This window comes from Oreochromis aureus, linkage group 22, assembly GCF_013358895.1.
Source record: "Oreochromis aureus strain Israel breed Guangdong linkage group 22, ZZ_aureus, whole genome shotgun sequence".
Lineage (NCBI taxonomy): Eukaryota > Metazoa > Chordata > Actinopteri > Cichliformes > Cichlidae > Oreochromis > Oreochromis aureus.
The window spans coordinates 9,119,876-9,135,207 of record NC_052962.1 but is presented as its reverse complement, the minus strand read 5'-3'; the positions used below and the strand labels follow the sequence as shown (position 1 = coordinate 9,135,207).

The window sequence follows — 15,332 nt, the reverse complement described above, 5'->3', positions numbered from 1 at the left end:
TGTGGATGAATGTGTAGATCCCACATGTGTTAGAGGTACATCACATAATGAGGATTCGTTGATATTGTGTGCTGAAACCTTAATGAGAAAATATATAAGGAAACATAGGAAAATATATAAATAAATAAAAATAAATATTACCAAAAGTATTCGCTTGTCTACCTTTACAAACACATGAACTTGAGTGGTATCCCTTAATCCATAGAGTTTAATATGATCGGTCTGCCCACAATTTGCAGCTATAAGAGCTTCAAGTCTTCTGGGAAGGCTTTTCACGGGGTTTATAAGTTGCTGAGTTTAGGCTGAACTACTGTCATTTCCAATCGCTTCCACTTTGCTTTAATACCACTAACAGCTAACCGTGGAATATTTAGTAGTGAGAAAATATCAAGACTGGACTGGTTGCACAGGTGGCATCCTATGACGGTACCATGCTGGTATTCACTGAGCTCCTGAAATGGACCCATTCCTTCACAAATCAAAGCAGTGTGCATGTCTAGGTGCTTGATTTTATACACCTGTGGCCATGGAAGACCTAAATTCAATGATTTGGATTATACTGTAAACACTCATTTAAGCAACTTTTTTTTTTGTAAATATCGCCAGACTCCACACAACTTTATCCTCAGCTGTGCTGTTACAGAACTGCTGTTACAGGTGTGCTACGACACCCATCTCCAAAATACATTTAGCATCTTTTTCATTCATCATGTTTCATGTAAAGTTATAAGATCAGCACATACTGGACAACATGTGTGCAGATACTACAGATCTGTTTGTTATAGGTCAACAGTGGTCTAAGATCTACAAATAGGGTAAAACAACCATCAAACGGTTTCTCATTTAAAGTTTTATTTTTCGTATAAATGAAGTGGAGCTCTCTTAAAACTAAATATTCTTCATTAAAAACAACAAACATGATGCTAAAAACAAAAGACTTTTGTAGTAACTGTAAGACAATCTAAATTAAACACAGCAAAAACCCAAGGCCAAAACTTTCCAGGACTTAATTAAAATCCAAGACTTGTGATCAGATAAGAAGGATAAGCAGAAGAGAATGGATGAATGGATGGACTTGTGATGAGAGCACTTGGAAAAATGAAGGCACTGTAATTAAAATCGGGCTGTCTGTGCTCACTTCATTAAACAAGGATCAGCAGAACTAGTGAGAAGACAATCAAGAACTATCACATGTTGTGCAACACATACTGGAGCTCGCAGATCATTTTGGTTCAGAAAAACAACAATACACAGTCCGTGACGTGTGCAACAGCTGTGATGGATATAAGGCTTTAAATTTTTAAGACAGAACAGAGATCACGAGACTCAAAACAAGACAGAATTATCTTTAATTTGTGTTCAAGTGTTTTCAACTCACGCCCACCTGTACGTGAAGATCACTGGCATCCAGCTGCAGAGCAGTGGACTACACACCTCTACTTTTTTTGTTCTTATTTTAACCACAGTTAAGTTTTATTCTTGCATAGCCAAAAGAAAGAAAAAAAAAAACTTTAGGGAGAAACTCAAATAACTTAACCCAAACTAAATAGGGGTCATATTCTTGTACTATCAGATCTGGCTCATTCACAATAACCTCTTACTGATGGAAGCAGGCAGACAGGAGTGCATGTAGTACTGTCAGCAGGCTACTAATCAAAAAGTTGTCTTCCACTTATAGGAATACAATGACATTAACAGAGGAAAAGACAGGCTAATATTAACTGGAGTGTGGGAGTGATGCCAGTGAGTACCAAATTGACTATTACAAGTCAAATGTCATGCAATAAGTGCTGTCTATGTAAAGCCGCGGCACAATGAGCTGTAAATGTGCTGAAAGGGCATGTTTGAAGTTACTGAATGAAAACTGGCTTCTTGGGTTCAGTCGCTTGATTCTTTTTAATGACATTACAACGTAGTGAGGAAATCAAAGAGGGGAAACGATCAACAGAGAAGCACTTCATCGGTTTGATCACGGCTGATCAAATCATTACACCTTAGCCCTTTATAAACCAAAATCGCTTTTTTAAACTGAAGGCAGAAACATTAAAGCATCAGCAGTCTGCTCTCTCCAAATGTCATTGCCGGCGTCTAATCCATTCTCCTCAGCGGTGGATTCTCTGGCATGTGATGAGATATTCTGGAAAAGCTTGTGTGTCATTGAAAATGACAAACATCGACGGCTTGGTAATGTTATCAGTCACGCTGTCGTATCTGAGGGGGATATCTCCCGTCTCCTTCAGTGGGGCCGTCTTCATCGAATGGCAACCTTTGGTGTAGTCTCCCGTTAGAACTTTGGACACAAAAATAAACTTGTATCCATCCGCGTTTGCGGGGGAATACTGATCCTGGACAGATAGAGCCGAGTTCACAGCAAAATAGACCCCCTGACCGTAGACGGTGGCTGCGTGGAAAAAAACAGAGCATCAGAAGATGTGACAAAACCCGATGTAAACAAGACAAAGAAAGCCAGTATGAAAAGCGTACCATTCTTTCCACAGAAGCTTCTGTTGAAGCCATGGACGCATATCTCCTTGACGCTGCTCTCGCTCGTGCCGTGGTACAGGATGCGCTCGATCTGCGGGTAGGTGGCGCGCTGCAGTACGCTGGCCTTCTTCAGCTTGTACTGATTGTACAACAGCTTGTTCATGAGCTTCTCAACCTGCGAACAAAACAAAAATGATTGTAGTCATCACTAAAGCCACAGTCAGCTGCTGCAAAAAAGACAGAGCTCATCGTTTCACCTGTATGATTCGGATTTTGCTGTGATATTCCTGAATGGTCTCGTAGAATTGCTTCACCACGTTCTGGAATTCATCAGATTCCTCATCCACTTTGGTTGCTTCGGGGAAGTTTGATAGCACGGAGTAGTCATCTTCTGTTAAACAAATTATTTAGTAAGCATTATTTCAGTTTTTTAAATGACTCGTATTATTTAATAAAATAAACAGGGAGCTGCAAAACTGATGCAAGTGGAAAAACTAACAAGAAGTGCAAACCTCCACCAAGGCAGCTCGCTCTCTTTGGCGGCATTTTACTTTGAAGGGATCAGTTTATTTTGTATATATTTATTGTTTTCTTTGTTCTTTTTAAATTGTACCACAAATAAAAACAGTACAATTTTAAGCAGAGCTTTAAAGGTAAGGAGATTGTTGTTTAAATGTTTGAGCTTTCTTGACTTTGAAGATAAGGTCAGAGGTCCAAAGTAACGTGATATTTAGGTACCCACATATATCATTCCCTATGTGTCCATATGCTGTCAATATAAACAGCAGCAATAAGAACCATAGTTTTAAATAGCTCTATACAGCATTATTATCATTTTGACCTTCGGATTTATCTAGTGATAATGTTGAAAATACACACCACATTTATAAGAATAATAACTTATAAGTTTTAAGGCTTTTAGTCTATTTCTGACTAATAAATCATGAAGTTGACCTTAAAGACCTTGGTGGATATAAGCCTAATTTTAACAGATTGCTAACATGATCCCACTCTACACCCCCACAAAGTTTTATCAGAATTCATTCTTAAGTTTTCGAGCCATGTCGTTTACCTTGGTGGACGTAATAAGTAGTTAGAATTATATACATTTCCCTAAGTCTCCCCACTCAGCTGTTGACATGAAAATGTCTTTCTTTATTACACACTTTACTTTGTTTTATGTTTTAATAGTTTATTTCAGGCTTCAAGAATGGTGCATGCAGGTACACAATGATAATACCTCTGACTGTGTGCTAATCTGAAAACACACAGAGGAGCTAACTACAAATACACCTAATATTCCTCACAGACAACTTCAGGGGCTAAAAACCGAAGCCAACATTCTTCTAATGGCCAAAAATGAGTCTGGCTTCAAAAGCAGAGAAATCTCTAACACTCCTGTGTTAAAAAGCTCTATAGCTAATCCCTCCTTTTATAACAACTGTCCATTTGGATACTGTTAAAGCTTCAATTATTGGTGTGCTGACACAGGTCCCTGTGGTCAATAGCTGTTTGCTAGGCTTAACCTCAGCTAATTGGCGTCACTGAACCTGACCTCACACAATATTTGTGCTACGGCAACACCTTTAATGAAGTTATATGAAAAATCATATAGCCTGTTGTGTGATATAGCATAAGATAGCTGATGACATTTTTGACTTCTGTGCTAATCATTTTCTGGATTTTGTCTCTTTCACGGCCCCACACGAAGCATCATTCCACAGAAGGCTTAATAAATCTCACTTTACCTGGTACACTGTCACTTAAATCGTCTAATTCGAGCAACTTCCTGCTGATCTGCGCTGATTTCCCCGAAGCGATGTTGTGTTCTTGCATCTTCTCAAAGTTGATTGTGTGCGGCTGATTGTCTAGCAAGACGTCAACCTTCTTCAGCTTCTTCCTAAAGGCATTCTCAATGAACACTGTGGCTTCGGGAGAATAAGGAGCAGTGACAGAGGAGATCGGGTCGTGCCGCAACCACTGCACACTATTCAGGATTTCCCGCTCTGGTACAGAATTGGAGATTTTCTCCAGAAGCAGTTTAACATCATAAACAGCTCCCATCACAAAGTCTTTGAAACCAGATACGGTGATTATGGTCCCCTGAATCTGGACCTCAACTGCATGTTTCCTCTTGATAACGTCCAGACATGTCTTGTAGTACTCGGACATATTCCTCAAGTTCCTGTGCTCTATTTTCTCCTCAACCTGTCTCTGGCTCACCTTCTTACCAAAGGCTATGTCCACCCGAATCAAGTCACAGTTATAGCCTGCAAAGACAAATAACTGGATGGTGTTGGCTGCTTCGATTGCATCTTTCAGGGGAATATTAATATTAGCCTTCTTTGGCTGGTGCACCTGGGGTGTCTTATAAGCCCCATTAGAAGAGCTTTCTTTTTGGCTCATATTCCTGGACAACTCCAGGGCTTTCTGCAGCTGCTCCTCTTCGTCCTCCGGGGTCCAGTGGCTTGACTCCATGGAGTACTGGATAGCTAAAGACAGCTGGGCCTCTTCCTCCAGATTGCTAGAATGGCCCAGAGCTCCATTATTGAAGAATAAGCCGCTTGCAGTGTTCTGAGCTGAGTCAGCATCTGTCACATCAGAGTCCTGGTCCATCAGACTGCTTGGGTCATCTGACGCCGTGTACAGGTCTACGTTATCGATGTTTTCCTGCTGGTCTGAAGTGGGCACACCTTGCACCAGTCTCTCATCGATAGCCGAGACGATTTTCTTTGCCTCCTCTAAAAGACCTGCAAAGAGTTAAATACACAGTTTGAAGCTTCATAGAACTGACAGATACCTGCAAAGAAACCAAAGATGCTACCTCCATTTGAAGCATCAATTTGCATTGAAGCTGACTTCAACTCCTGCGTAGACATTTTCTGGAAGTTTTTGTGAAACATCATCTGCCACGCAGCTTCAAAGATGTCCTGGAATAAATAAAACATTTGCACGTTTTAGCACGTTCCAACTTAATGTTAAATGAATTACAACTTCAAAAGACATCCTTAGTAAGGTAACACACTATACGAGTATGTTTGTATATCTGGACTTTTTAGTTAAAAATTCCAGAGCATGCGTTAAACAATCTTAAAATCTTAAATATATCTTCAAATTCTATGGGTTGAGCTGTTGTGAAGGACAGCTTTTACCAGCCAAGAGCTATCATTAAATTAAAACCAGTTTTATCTCCCAAAGATTTACTGGATTTAAATCTGCTTACATCTATTTATCACTTCTCAGCTGGACTATTGTAATTCACAGGATATAGGGCTGCTTATTTTCAGTCTTTTTTAAAAGCTGTAAAGAACGACAACGCATCACTTCTGGTCTGGTAGAACTGAACATCCTGCCAGCAAAACACTGAACAGATTTTATTTGTATTGTAAGCCCTCCATGGATCAGCTGCAAAAACAGATATGCATCCACTGTCAACATTTTCTTTTTGCAGATGTCTTATATTTTAAATCTTTCATTGATTTACTGTTATTCTGTTTCATTATTTTATAGATCTCTGCTCACCTCGTATTGGTTACATTTTCTGTCATTTGGATTTCATGTTTAGTGGTTGACTTAGTCTTCTACACTACCTATTTAGTGTTGTCTTATTCTGTATATTTTTGCATAACTAGAACATTATTCCAGCAATGTGGGAAACAACTACTTTTCTTTTTAATGTTCTAAAAATAAAGTCAAGCCTTGAAGTATAAAAATTAAAAAAAAAAAAACACCTACAAATCTGTCAAGATAAAAGGAAGCAGTTTACTTTAAAAGCACAGAAACACACATAAGATTACAGAAACAAGCTTGATTTCTTCCATCATTACCTGGTGTGGCAGGGGCTTCCAGGGCACATATTTGGGGCTGATGTGGACACAAAACTTTGCCTCCATCTCATTCAGAATGCTCTGACACTCCTTTTCACCTAAAAACCGGGCCACTCCTGGAGTGTTTACTGTGATGGTTCTGGTGCAGATTGAAGAAACTACACCTTGCAGCACCTCCTCTGCCATTTGGCAAGCAACAACGTGCCCGTGGATCTGTCAGGTACATCCACACACACGTAAAAATATAATTTATAAACACTCTGAATATAATGATGTTTACTCCGCTACAGCCTTTTACATGTGATCCTCATACACACCTTTAACCCACAATTATCCTCGGCCTCTAGTGGAAAAATAGACACTTGGTCCATGTCAGCCAAGAGCTGATGACAGTGGATCTGAATGTACTTCAGCATGCCCGGCTCCATAGAGATGACCGTCTCCCTTTCAATGGGTGTAGTCAGAAACTGCATGATGGCGGCCTGCTTCTCATTCTCCATCCCCGTCAGAGTCCAAACATCAATATTTCCTCCTCGTTCTGACACCTTTACCGAGCAGAAACTCAGAGTCTGCAGGAACTCTGACCACTCTCTGCAATACAGCATGCACTCATTTTCCTGGTCCACCGGCATGCTGAAGTAACACACTTGGGATTTTAAAAAGCTGCACGCCTTTTTGGCCGAGTCCTGGGTTAGAGACGTTACGGTAATATTAGAGTCTGATACGGTGTACAGAGTAGAGGAGCTACTTTGTGTCATGGCTTGCAGAAGCCGTTCCTTTACATCTTTTCTGGCAAGAAATTGAGCCTTTTCCAGCTCAAGGGTGAAATGAGCCTCTGCTATGTTACAGAGAAAGTCCATGATGGTTTGTTTAACCTGCTCTGCCTGTGCTCTATCAGGTCCTTCAACGTAAACACCATCGTCTTTAGTTTGGATAATAACATTTGGGTTAGTGTTCTTGATGTCCTTTTGAATGGTACTATGCTGAAACAAAGCATGTTTCCCTGGGTCTGTGAGAGCAATATGACAAGTTATTGTATCTGAATCATCACTTTGATCCTCCATGACTTCCTCTGCCTCCTCTTCTTTCACCTCCTCCACCTCCTCTACCTCCACCTCCTCTACCTCTGTTGGTAGAGGAGGTGGAGCAGCAACGGGCTCCAAAGCCATTTCACTCAGGGGGTGATTGCTGGAACTGGCTGCCGTGGGAGGACTCGTCTGCATCTCAATATCATTCACCTCCTCAGAGTTCTCAGTTGTGTCTTGGCTTGTCTCAACTTCTTGCGATGTTTTACTTTCTACAGGTACAAGAAAATTGAAGTAGGGCTTCACTGAGAGCTCAGCACCCTCAAGTTTGTGTGAGAGAGCCAGGACAGCATCCACAGCTGTTCAAGGAAAAACAAACATTTTCAGAAAACAAGAAAACGGTCAAAGCACACAAGTTTTAAAGGTTACAGTGTGTAAAACTTACATTCATAGTTACAGAAGGACACCTTTGCTGTACTCTCTGACAGGACGATGACCTCCTTCACGTCCTGGTTCCCGCCACGACTGCTCTCAAAGTACAAAGTGACATAGTCCGGAGTGGTTCCAGGGTGCAAATTCTCCACTAAGATTGAGTCGGGTTGTTCAACCTGTTCCACGGTTACTTGAGCCCCATCAAGTGTCCTCTTAGAGATTTGTGTGTTAAGTGTTTGGAAATCTGTAATATGAACAACATATTTCAGTCAGGACCACTGCACTGCACCAATCCATCAAGTAGAATTTGAATTATTTCACGAGCGGCCTGCTACTACAAAAACAGGAAGAATCCATGGACCAAAGTCATTAAGATTCACTATCTGGAGACCGCGAAGGTCTAAATCAACTCTTTGTTTTTAAGAAAAATTAAAGATATGCATTCAGTCGACCTGTTGCGAGCAGTTCGTGGAATTGAATGAGGATCAAATCTCTCCCTGGTGAGGGATACAGCTTGTAGTCTTCCAGTCCCATTGTGTTCTCCACGTAGAGCTCTATCATCTCTGTATGGGTGTTGGGGTTGATCCCCCGCAGCAGGAGTCTGCATGGGTCCTTTGAGGCAGGCTTTCTCACACTCAGCTCAGCATTATGCAGAACGTGGTGCCCTTTAGACAGCACTCGGGCTGCAGCTAAAAATGAGTGGAGCGGAAAGAAGAGAATTAGTAAGCAGTAAATATTTAGCACCGTCTATATCTGTTGTCTTGAATTAAAATGTTCTTTTGAACACAACAAGGTTTTGGTTCTACTCAAGTGCTTCTTACTATAAAGAGAGATGTTTACAAGTTTTTAAACAGTCAGGTTATCACAGGTCATTATACAGGCCAGCATTTTTTAACAGAGTCTTCAACAAATTTGCAGGATCACATTTTGTCTTACACAGCAGCATCTCTGCATCAAGATGATTCTCTCTATCCTAACTCTGAGAGACTATTTAAGTGTTGACAGTGGTGCTGCACTGCATGCTTAAGTTGTTTCTACACAGATATATTACCTAAGTTTACTGGTACTTACAGAAATTAGACTACAAATAGGGCAGAGAAATATAGCGCCTAATAATAGTGAGTTAATGAAACGGGGATAATATTTGTGGTCGATCTCATTCGAGATTCACTCACATTTCTACCCAAGTAATCATCACAGTACTCAGGCATTTAGCAAAGGGAAAAAGGCCGTAGTGCAGCAGTGCTGAGACGGGTCTGTACCAATTTTTTATAAGGAAGAGTGACCACACAATCTAAATCACTTCTAAGCTTGCACTCCATGATAGAATATTTCTAGGCTAAGGCAGCAGCTCCGAGGAGATTCTGTGAAGTCTGTGAATACAGGCTCTGGACAATATGCTGTGTCCTGTGCCAACCCTAAAAATGGCACTGCAGAGGAAAGCCATCGGCCAGCACAGTGATAACGTGGACAGCTCGAGCCTGTTTGGGGTCCAGGGTGAAGTTTTGAATTGAGTGAATTAATACAAATAATCAGCTCAGCTCTGTGTTGTTCACACACAGTATTTATGATTTTTTAAATTAAATGTCTGAACTGAGAAAATGTACCATTTAAAGAAAAATATTGCCTCATTTTGAATTTGATGGCGGAAACATGCCTCAGCAGTTGGACGTTTGGAAGAGGACTGTTCTCCCATTCTTATCTGATATAGGATTTTAGCAGTTAACAGTCCTACAGTTTTTGTTTCATGATGCTCCAAATGCTTTAAGAAGGTTCAGTTCAGCACCTGGACTACAAAGCAATGATGTGGTTATCTTACTGAAATTATAAAGGCCTTCCCAGAAAAAGATGTCTAAATGGGACCATAGATGTGAAATCTCTACATAACTTTCAGCATTCCAGATGTGCTAGCTGCAAACCCATAGGTACGATGCATCCCCACACCATCAGAGACGCAGCCTTTTAACGGGACATAGATAAAGATTCTGATGGTCTCTCTCTCTGGAGTAAGCATCTGTGTTTTCTAAAAAGTATTTCAAAACGTGATTCATCTGACCACAGGACAGTTTTCTCTCAGTCGATTTTAAATGACCTTTGGCCACGAGAAGATGGTGACTTCTGGAATCCCTGAAAGAGACCGTGGAGGGATTCCCATGACAGACTTATGCCTGTTTTTAATGCAGTGCTGAAGATCACAGACATCCAAGATTGATTTTTCTGAAATATGTGAGAAAATCAATCTTTGATGGCCTTCTTTTAATGATTTATGTGAATAAGGTGATTAGATATTGCAATTTTACAAACTGTGGATTACAATTAAACCACAATTTGTAAATGCAGTTTTTTGCAGACTGGTGAACCTCTGCATATCGTTGCTTCTGAGAAACTGCCTGTCTTTTGAAATGCAATCATGTCACTGCAAATAAACCTAATTAAGTCCAAAATGTTCTTACAGCCTTTTCTTTTCAGTTCCACTTATTTTTCCAGCCTTTTGTTGCTCCCAACTTCCAACTTTGTTAAAAGAAGAGGAAATGCTACACTGTAATCAACTCCCTTGATCCCTATAATTTTCTTTTTAAAAGTACATTTTCTCAGTTCAAACATTTGATATGTGTTCTGTGTTCCTCTTTGAATAAAATATGATCAGAATTGCAGATCACTGCATTCATTCACCCCCACTGTTTTGGAATTGGGATTGTATTACTACTAACATATTTGTAGTAGCAGGATTTTGCTGTTGGTATGGAGCTCATGAACTATTTTGTATCCAACTGGTACTAATGATTATAAAGCAGAACTGTATTAAGTCATTATGTTCAGTATAGCTTAATCTACTAGTTATTTCCTCTGCTGTCTAATTAGTTCTGACTATACAGTGGTTTGAAAATGTGTTTGCCCCTTTTCCTTATTTCCTAGTGTTTTGCATATTTGTCACACTTTCATGTTTCAGAGCCTCAAATAAATTTTAATATTAAAAGATAAACTGGGTAGGTATAAAACACAGTTTTAAATGATGATTTCACTGATTAATTCAGAAATGTTATCTAAACCTACCTGATCCTTTGTGAAAAAAGTAATTGCCCATCTTTTAAAATCATGAATTAGCCGTGATTAACCACAGCTAATTAATCTAAAGCATGAATCTAATCTATAATCTGAAACAGTAAAAGTCTGAAAGCTCAGAAATTAAACGTTTCAAATCACTCAAAATATGAAGGAAACGTCCCTTTTCTCTTAGCCCACTTTGGACTAAGTTTGGTCCTTTTTAAGGGGACTATAGGTGAAACATTCATTATGTAAGAAATTTGGAAAAAAGACAAGAAACAAATGACTGGCTGTTCACAGTGACTTGCCTGCTGCATCTTCAAACACGACTGTAGCGCGGTCGCCGTTCTTCACCACAGATACAAGTGGACCTCCACCAGAGCGCCGCTTGTTCTCAAAATACAAAGACAAAAGCTCCTCATCTACTCCTTCAGGCACCTCTGACACCTCCAACGTCCTCTCCTCCACTCTTTCACCAGGCATCCTAAACAAAAATAGAGAAACATGTTTTATTTCTCTGTCAAAACAATGCCAAAGGTTTGCTTGTTCCAGCTTTTCAACTGTGAGGACTTCATATTGACTTTGCCTTCATAAATGCCCCAAAATGATGGAATTACATGGTACATGGTACAGCTTTATGACATTAACACAAATCAAACAATAATGGAAGAATCAAATGAAGGAAACCTGCACAATATTATATACAACAACAATGTTAATAACAAGGTTCTGCTGTGACAATTACTGCAGTAGTACAGTTGCACACATGGCCCCACTATGCAGGTAAACAAGTACAGTACAGGGACGTATACAAAAGAGCATAAAGTTTCACATCTGTCTATAAGAAGTGGCATAGGAAGTAGCTATTATCGACACATGTCACGGTTTCTGTCTTGGAATAACGTGTTAATAAAGTTTTAAACTGTCACTTTTAAACCTGTAAACATGGAAGAAAGGAGAAACGAGGAAATAAGGAGGCGAGCCTACAGTAAAGGAATCTGTAGTCGCTACTTTTTCTTTAAATTATAATTATATAGCTTACTTTGACAGATAGTTAGAGATTAGTCATAGTTTCGCTTGACAGTTGTAAGCAGAGACAGCTTTAAAGTGGTGAATCTCTGTTTAAAATACGATGGCTGCCATCGAGCATGAGCCTGTCATGTCAGTGTTTATGGCCTACATAGCACTGCTCGTAGCTACCTTACAGGAAGCCCGGCCTCTGCATAATTTTAAGGACCAAAATACCGTGCTGCTGTTTTTAATTAGCTACACAGAACATATTTCTTAGTCTGATAATAAGCGTCACAGCAGCGCACTTTTTTTTAACTGCGTAGTTAACCTAAAGTTCATGTACAGCACGCTGTCATTTTGCTAACAGGAAAGTGAAACTAGCGGCTACAGCAGCCATGTTCAGTCACTGAAGTTGTTGTTAGTCGCAAAAGCTATTTATGCCGGCGACAGAATAAAATGTTATGTTTTCACACAGCTTTTAGCTCTGCTTACCTGTTCTACAAGGACAACATTTGCTCTCAAAGCCAGAAGAGTTGAACTGTGGACTCTGAAGACTTCCTTGTTGTGCTGCTTGTTGAACGTCGGGTGGCGTCATCAGCTCTGCCGTGTTAAAGGGCCAACACAACTGTGAGAGTTGACAGCTTGCTTCGGGCAGTATTTCGTTTTAAGGGAATAGTATGGAGTTTGGTATACATTCGTTTGGTTTTCTTTGTTCTTTTTAAGAAGATTTGTAGTGCAGCAAAAATCAGATAAGGGCATCATTGCAAATGTTAACTTTGATTACTCAAACATCATGTAGGAGTATGTCATGGATAATATGTACTAATTTGTAAATAAAGGGACATCATTAACTATTAATAAAGACAAATATTACTGCAGTACTGCAGTATATTTCTAACTAACTGTGCAGCTCATTCTTTTTCTCTTGACAATACTCTTTAAATACTCTTTAAATATGAAACACATTATGGGGTCAACTTAAAAGAAAGGCAGATGTGAAATGTAAAAGTGAGGTCAGAGGTCAAATGTGACATTATATTTCGATGCAAGCTATAATGTGATATTTAAAATCCCCATATACCAAAATTATTTCCTAAATGTTGCCAATACAAACAGTCTATAGATAGATAAGTTACTGCTTTTTAATCTTCACTGCTTTTTAATCTATATGTATCCTTCTGTATATAACTTAATTAATGGACCGCTGTAGTTTCTATTTGGTAATTTCTGTGCATGTGTGGATCGGACAGTAACGTCTGTGAAGGATCTCAGTCATCCAGGTCATGGTAATCTAAGGAGCTTGGAAAGAGAAGTGACTGGACTTGTTTGAGTTTCTTAAAGACGTTTCACTTCTCATCCGAGAAGCTTCTTGAGTTGTAACACCAATTGGTGGAGAGTCTCATGTTAATCTCATTTGATTATGCAGATGATCAATAGAGGGTCAACGACCCTCATAAGGGACAACTCCCAATAGGATGAAACGTCTTCAAGAGACTCAAAGAAGTCAAGTTGATGGGTTGTTACCGACATCTGGTGAGAATTTCATGTCAATAGCGTTTTTAAAATTAATTTTAGTTAGAAAATTGGTGATGTGATCAACAGTTATTTTACCCGCTGTAAATTTAACACTTTACTTTTGTGACCACTGAAGTATATTTTATTGAGAACAATTGCCAGTACATAAAATTATGAATACAGGTCTGGAAGGGAGTATATTAATATTGTGGGGTGACTGAGCATTGTTGGAATGTGCATAAGCACGTTTGAATCACTCGTGATTAACAGACTTGTGAAACGACTGTTATATAATGGTTGGACAGAATTAGACTTTTTAGCACTTACATGCATTTTATGGCTCATATAAAAGCCCTCATTTGATTAGGGCAGTGGACAGTATAAACTGGATCCTGCTCAGTCACGATGGTTTACAGTGTGAGTGCTCAGGTACAGCAGCTGGGTCTTAGATTTCTGCTCCTTTCAGTTTAATTACATACATTTGCCAAGGCAATAAGCTAAGGGCTGTAACATATAACATTTATTAAGGGCTGTTTTGTGGCTTAAACTTATTTAGTGCTAACTTAATACATAAAATGCTACTTTCTTTATTCTTCTGGGAGTTTCAAGTATATTCGCTATTGCTAGGACTGCAATCTTCTGGACAGAGACTTCTGATGTTGCCAGAATCTGCTGGAGCCCTGCTTCCAGTTTCAGGTGTTACAGCTGCTAATTCAGTAATTACATTGTGTCTTTTTGGCCTTGAGCAGTTGTTCCTTTAAGCCCTGTTTCAGCTGATCTTAACTGTCACATGGTCTTTCTTACAGATGTTTCAGCTTAGACTGCCACACCTGTCACAACAGTGGTCTTCCACTCCTCACCAACTACCACTGTGTCTGACCAGTTGGTCGACAACTGATTGCTTGCCTCGAACTTAGCCCTGTTGTTCTCAACCACATTAAGTGGACTTCTAATCCACATACAGCATTGTCACTAGGTTGACCCCTTGGGTATACTTTTAAGTGCATGCTGTCCCAGCTTGGGACTCACATCCTGTTGCTATGGACTTCCTAGTCTCTTGGGCAACTTGTGCAATATGCAGCTTGGATCCTGTCAGCTGTGACTTACTCGTTCCTCTGCAGATCTTGTGCTCAGGGCCTGTTGTTGTGATCAGAGGCTGTCCTTTCATGTTCTGTTAGGCTGGCTTTTGCAACCTGCTTGGTATTTCTCTATGGAGGGGCTTGATCTCTTACCATATTTCCTGCTTCTGTTCCATCTGTATGGTGGTTGTGGTTTTGATGGTTATGTAAAGGTCGGAATCACCAGATTCAAGAGCATGCTAACAAGGTAATATTGTGTTTAATTGCAAATATAACAAAAACTCACGTGATGACTACTTTTTGAAAACTATAGCTTTATGTTGCACAGAGAGAAGCAGGCCAAACTGAGAAACTTCAATGTGGCCTGTAGTGCATTAAGACAACTATAAATAAAATGGACATTAATAGGACTCCATAGCCTTTAATAAATTCTATAATGAATTATTTTTTGAAGGTGGTTTGTACAACTTACTTAAGATACAAAAACTATGAGTGTAATCAGCATTACAAAACACAAAACAGCTAATTACCACTGAAGCCAGAAAGCAGCTGTACTGTGACAACATGGCATGAAATTACTGAGCGGTAAGAGAGGAAAGAACCTAGCGGTTTCACAGCACTGAAGGCATAACACCTCATTTAGACTCAATTTAATTAAAGCATATAATAAAGAAGACATACGTCATGTGTTTATGTAATTCACACTGAATATTTCATCAAAGCACAGATGTAAAAGCAGAAAATCAACATTTTTTCCGTGTACTGAGCAGAAAGAAGAAATAATGACTTTTAGCTGTAGCAGGTCATGAAGGAAAAAGCAAAGTTATTATTGACCAAACTAAGAAGGGGATTCATGTGAATAGCTTCTCACCAATTAGGACTGATTAACCATCGACCATGGTTGTGATTACATC

At 39.6% G+C, this 15,332-nt stretch overlaps 1 protein-coding gene across 1 annotated transcript; it reads right to left on the bottom strand.

Moving 5' to 3' along the window:
• Positions 1-830: 830 nt before the first annotated feature.
• parp10 (poly(ADP-ribose) polymerase family member 10) lies at positions 831-12,446 on the bottom strand. The gene is made up of 11 exons (XM_031734396.2): positions 12,317-12,446; positions 11,122-11,297; positions 8,221-8,457; positions 7,782-8,012; positions 6,629-7,695; positions 6,312-6,524; positions 5,309-5,414; positions 4,233-5,234; positions 2,742-2,875; positions 2,485-2,659; positions 831-2,401 (listed from the first exon to the last, which is right to left on the bottom strand). The coding sequence occupies exons 2-11, from the start codon at positions 11,294-11,296 to the stop codon at positions 2,103-2,105; spliced, it is 3,639 nt and encodes a 1,212-aa protein (XP_031590256.1). The 5' UTR covers position 11,297; positions 12,317-12,446; the 3' UTR covers positions 831-2,102.
• Positions 12,447-15,332: the final 2,886 nt, after the last annotated feature.

Excerpts from the sequence above, each read along its gene's own strand:
- parp10 (XM_031734396.2), bottom strand. The coding sequence starts at position 11,296 with ATGCCTGGTGAAAGAGTGGAGGAGAGGACGTTGGAGGTGTCAGAGGTG. Across the intron at positions 8,458-11,121 it reads CGTGTTTGAAGATGCAGCAG|CTGCAGCCCGAGTGCTGTCT; the intron begins GCAAGTCACTGT and ends ACTCATTTTTAG. Across the intron at positions 7,696-7,781 it reads GTCCTTCTGTAACTATGAAT|CTGTGGATGCTGTCCTGGCT; the intron begins GTAAGTTTTACA and ends TTCCTTGAACAG.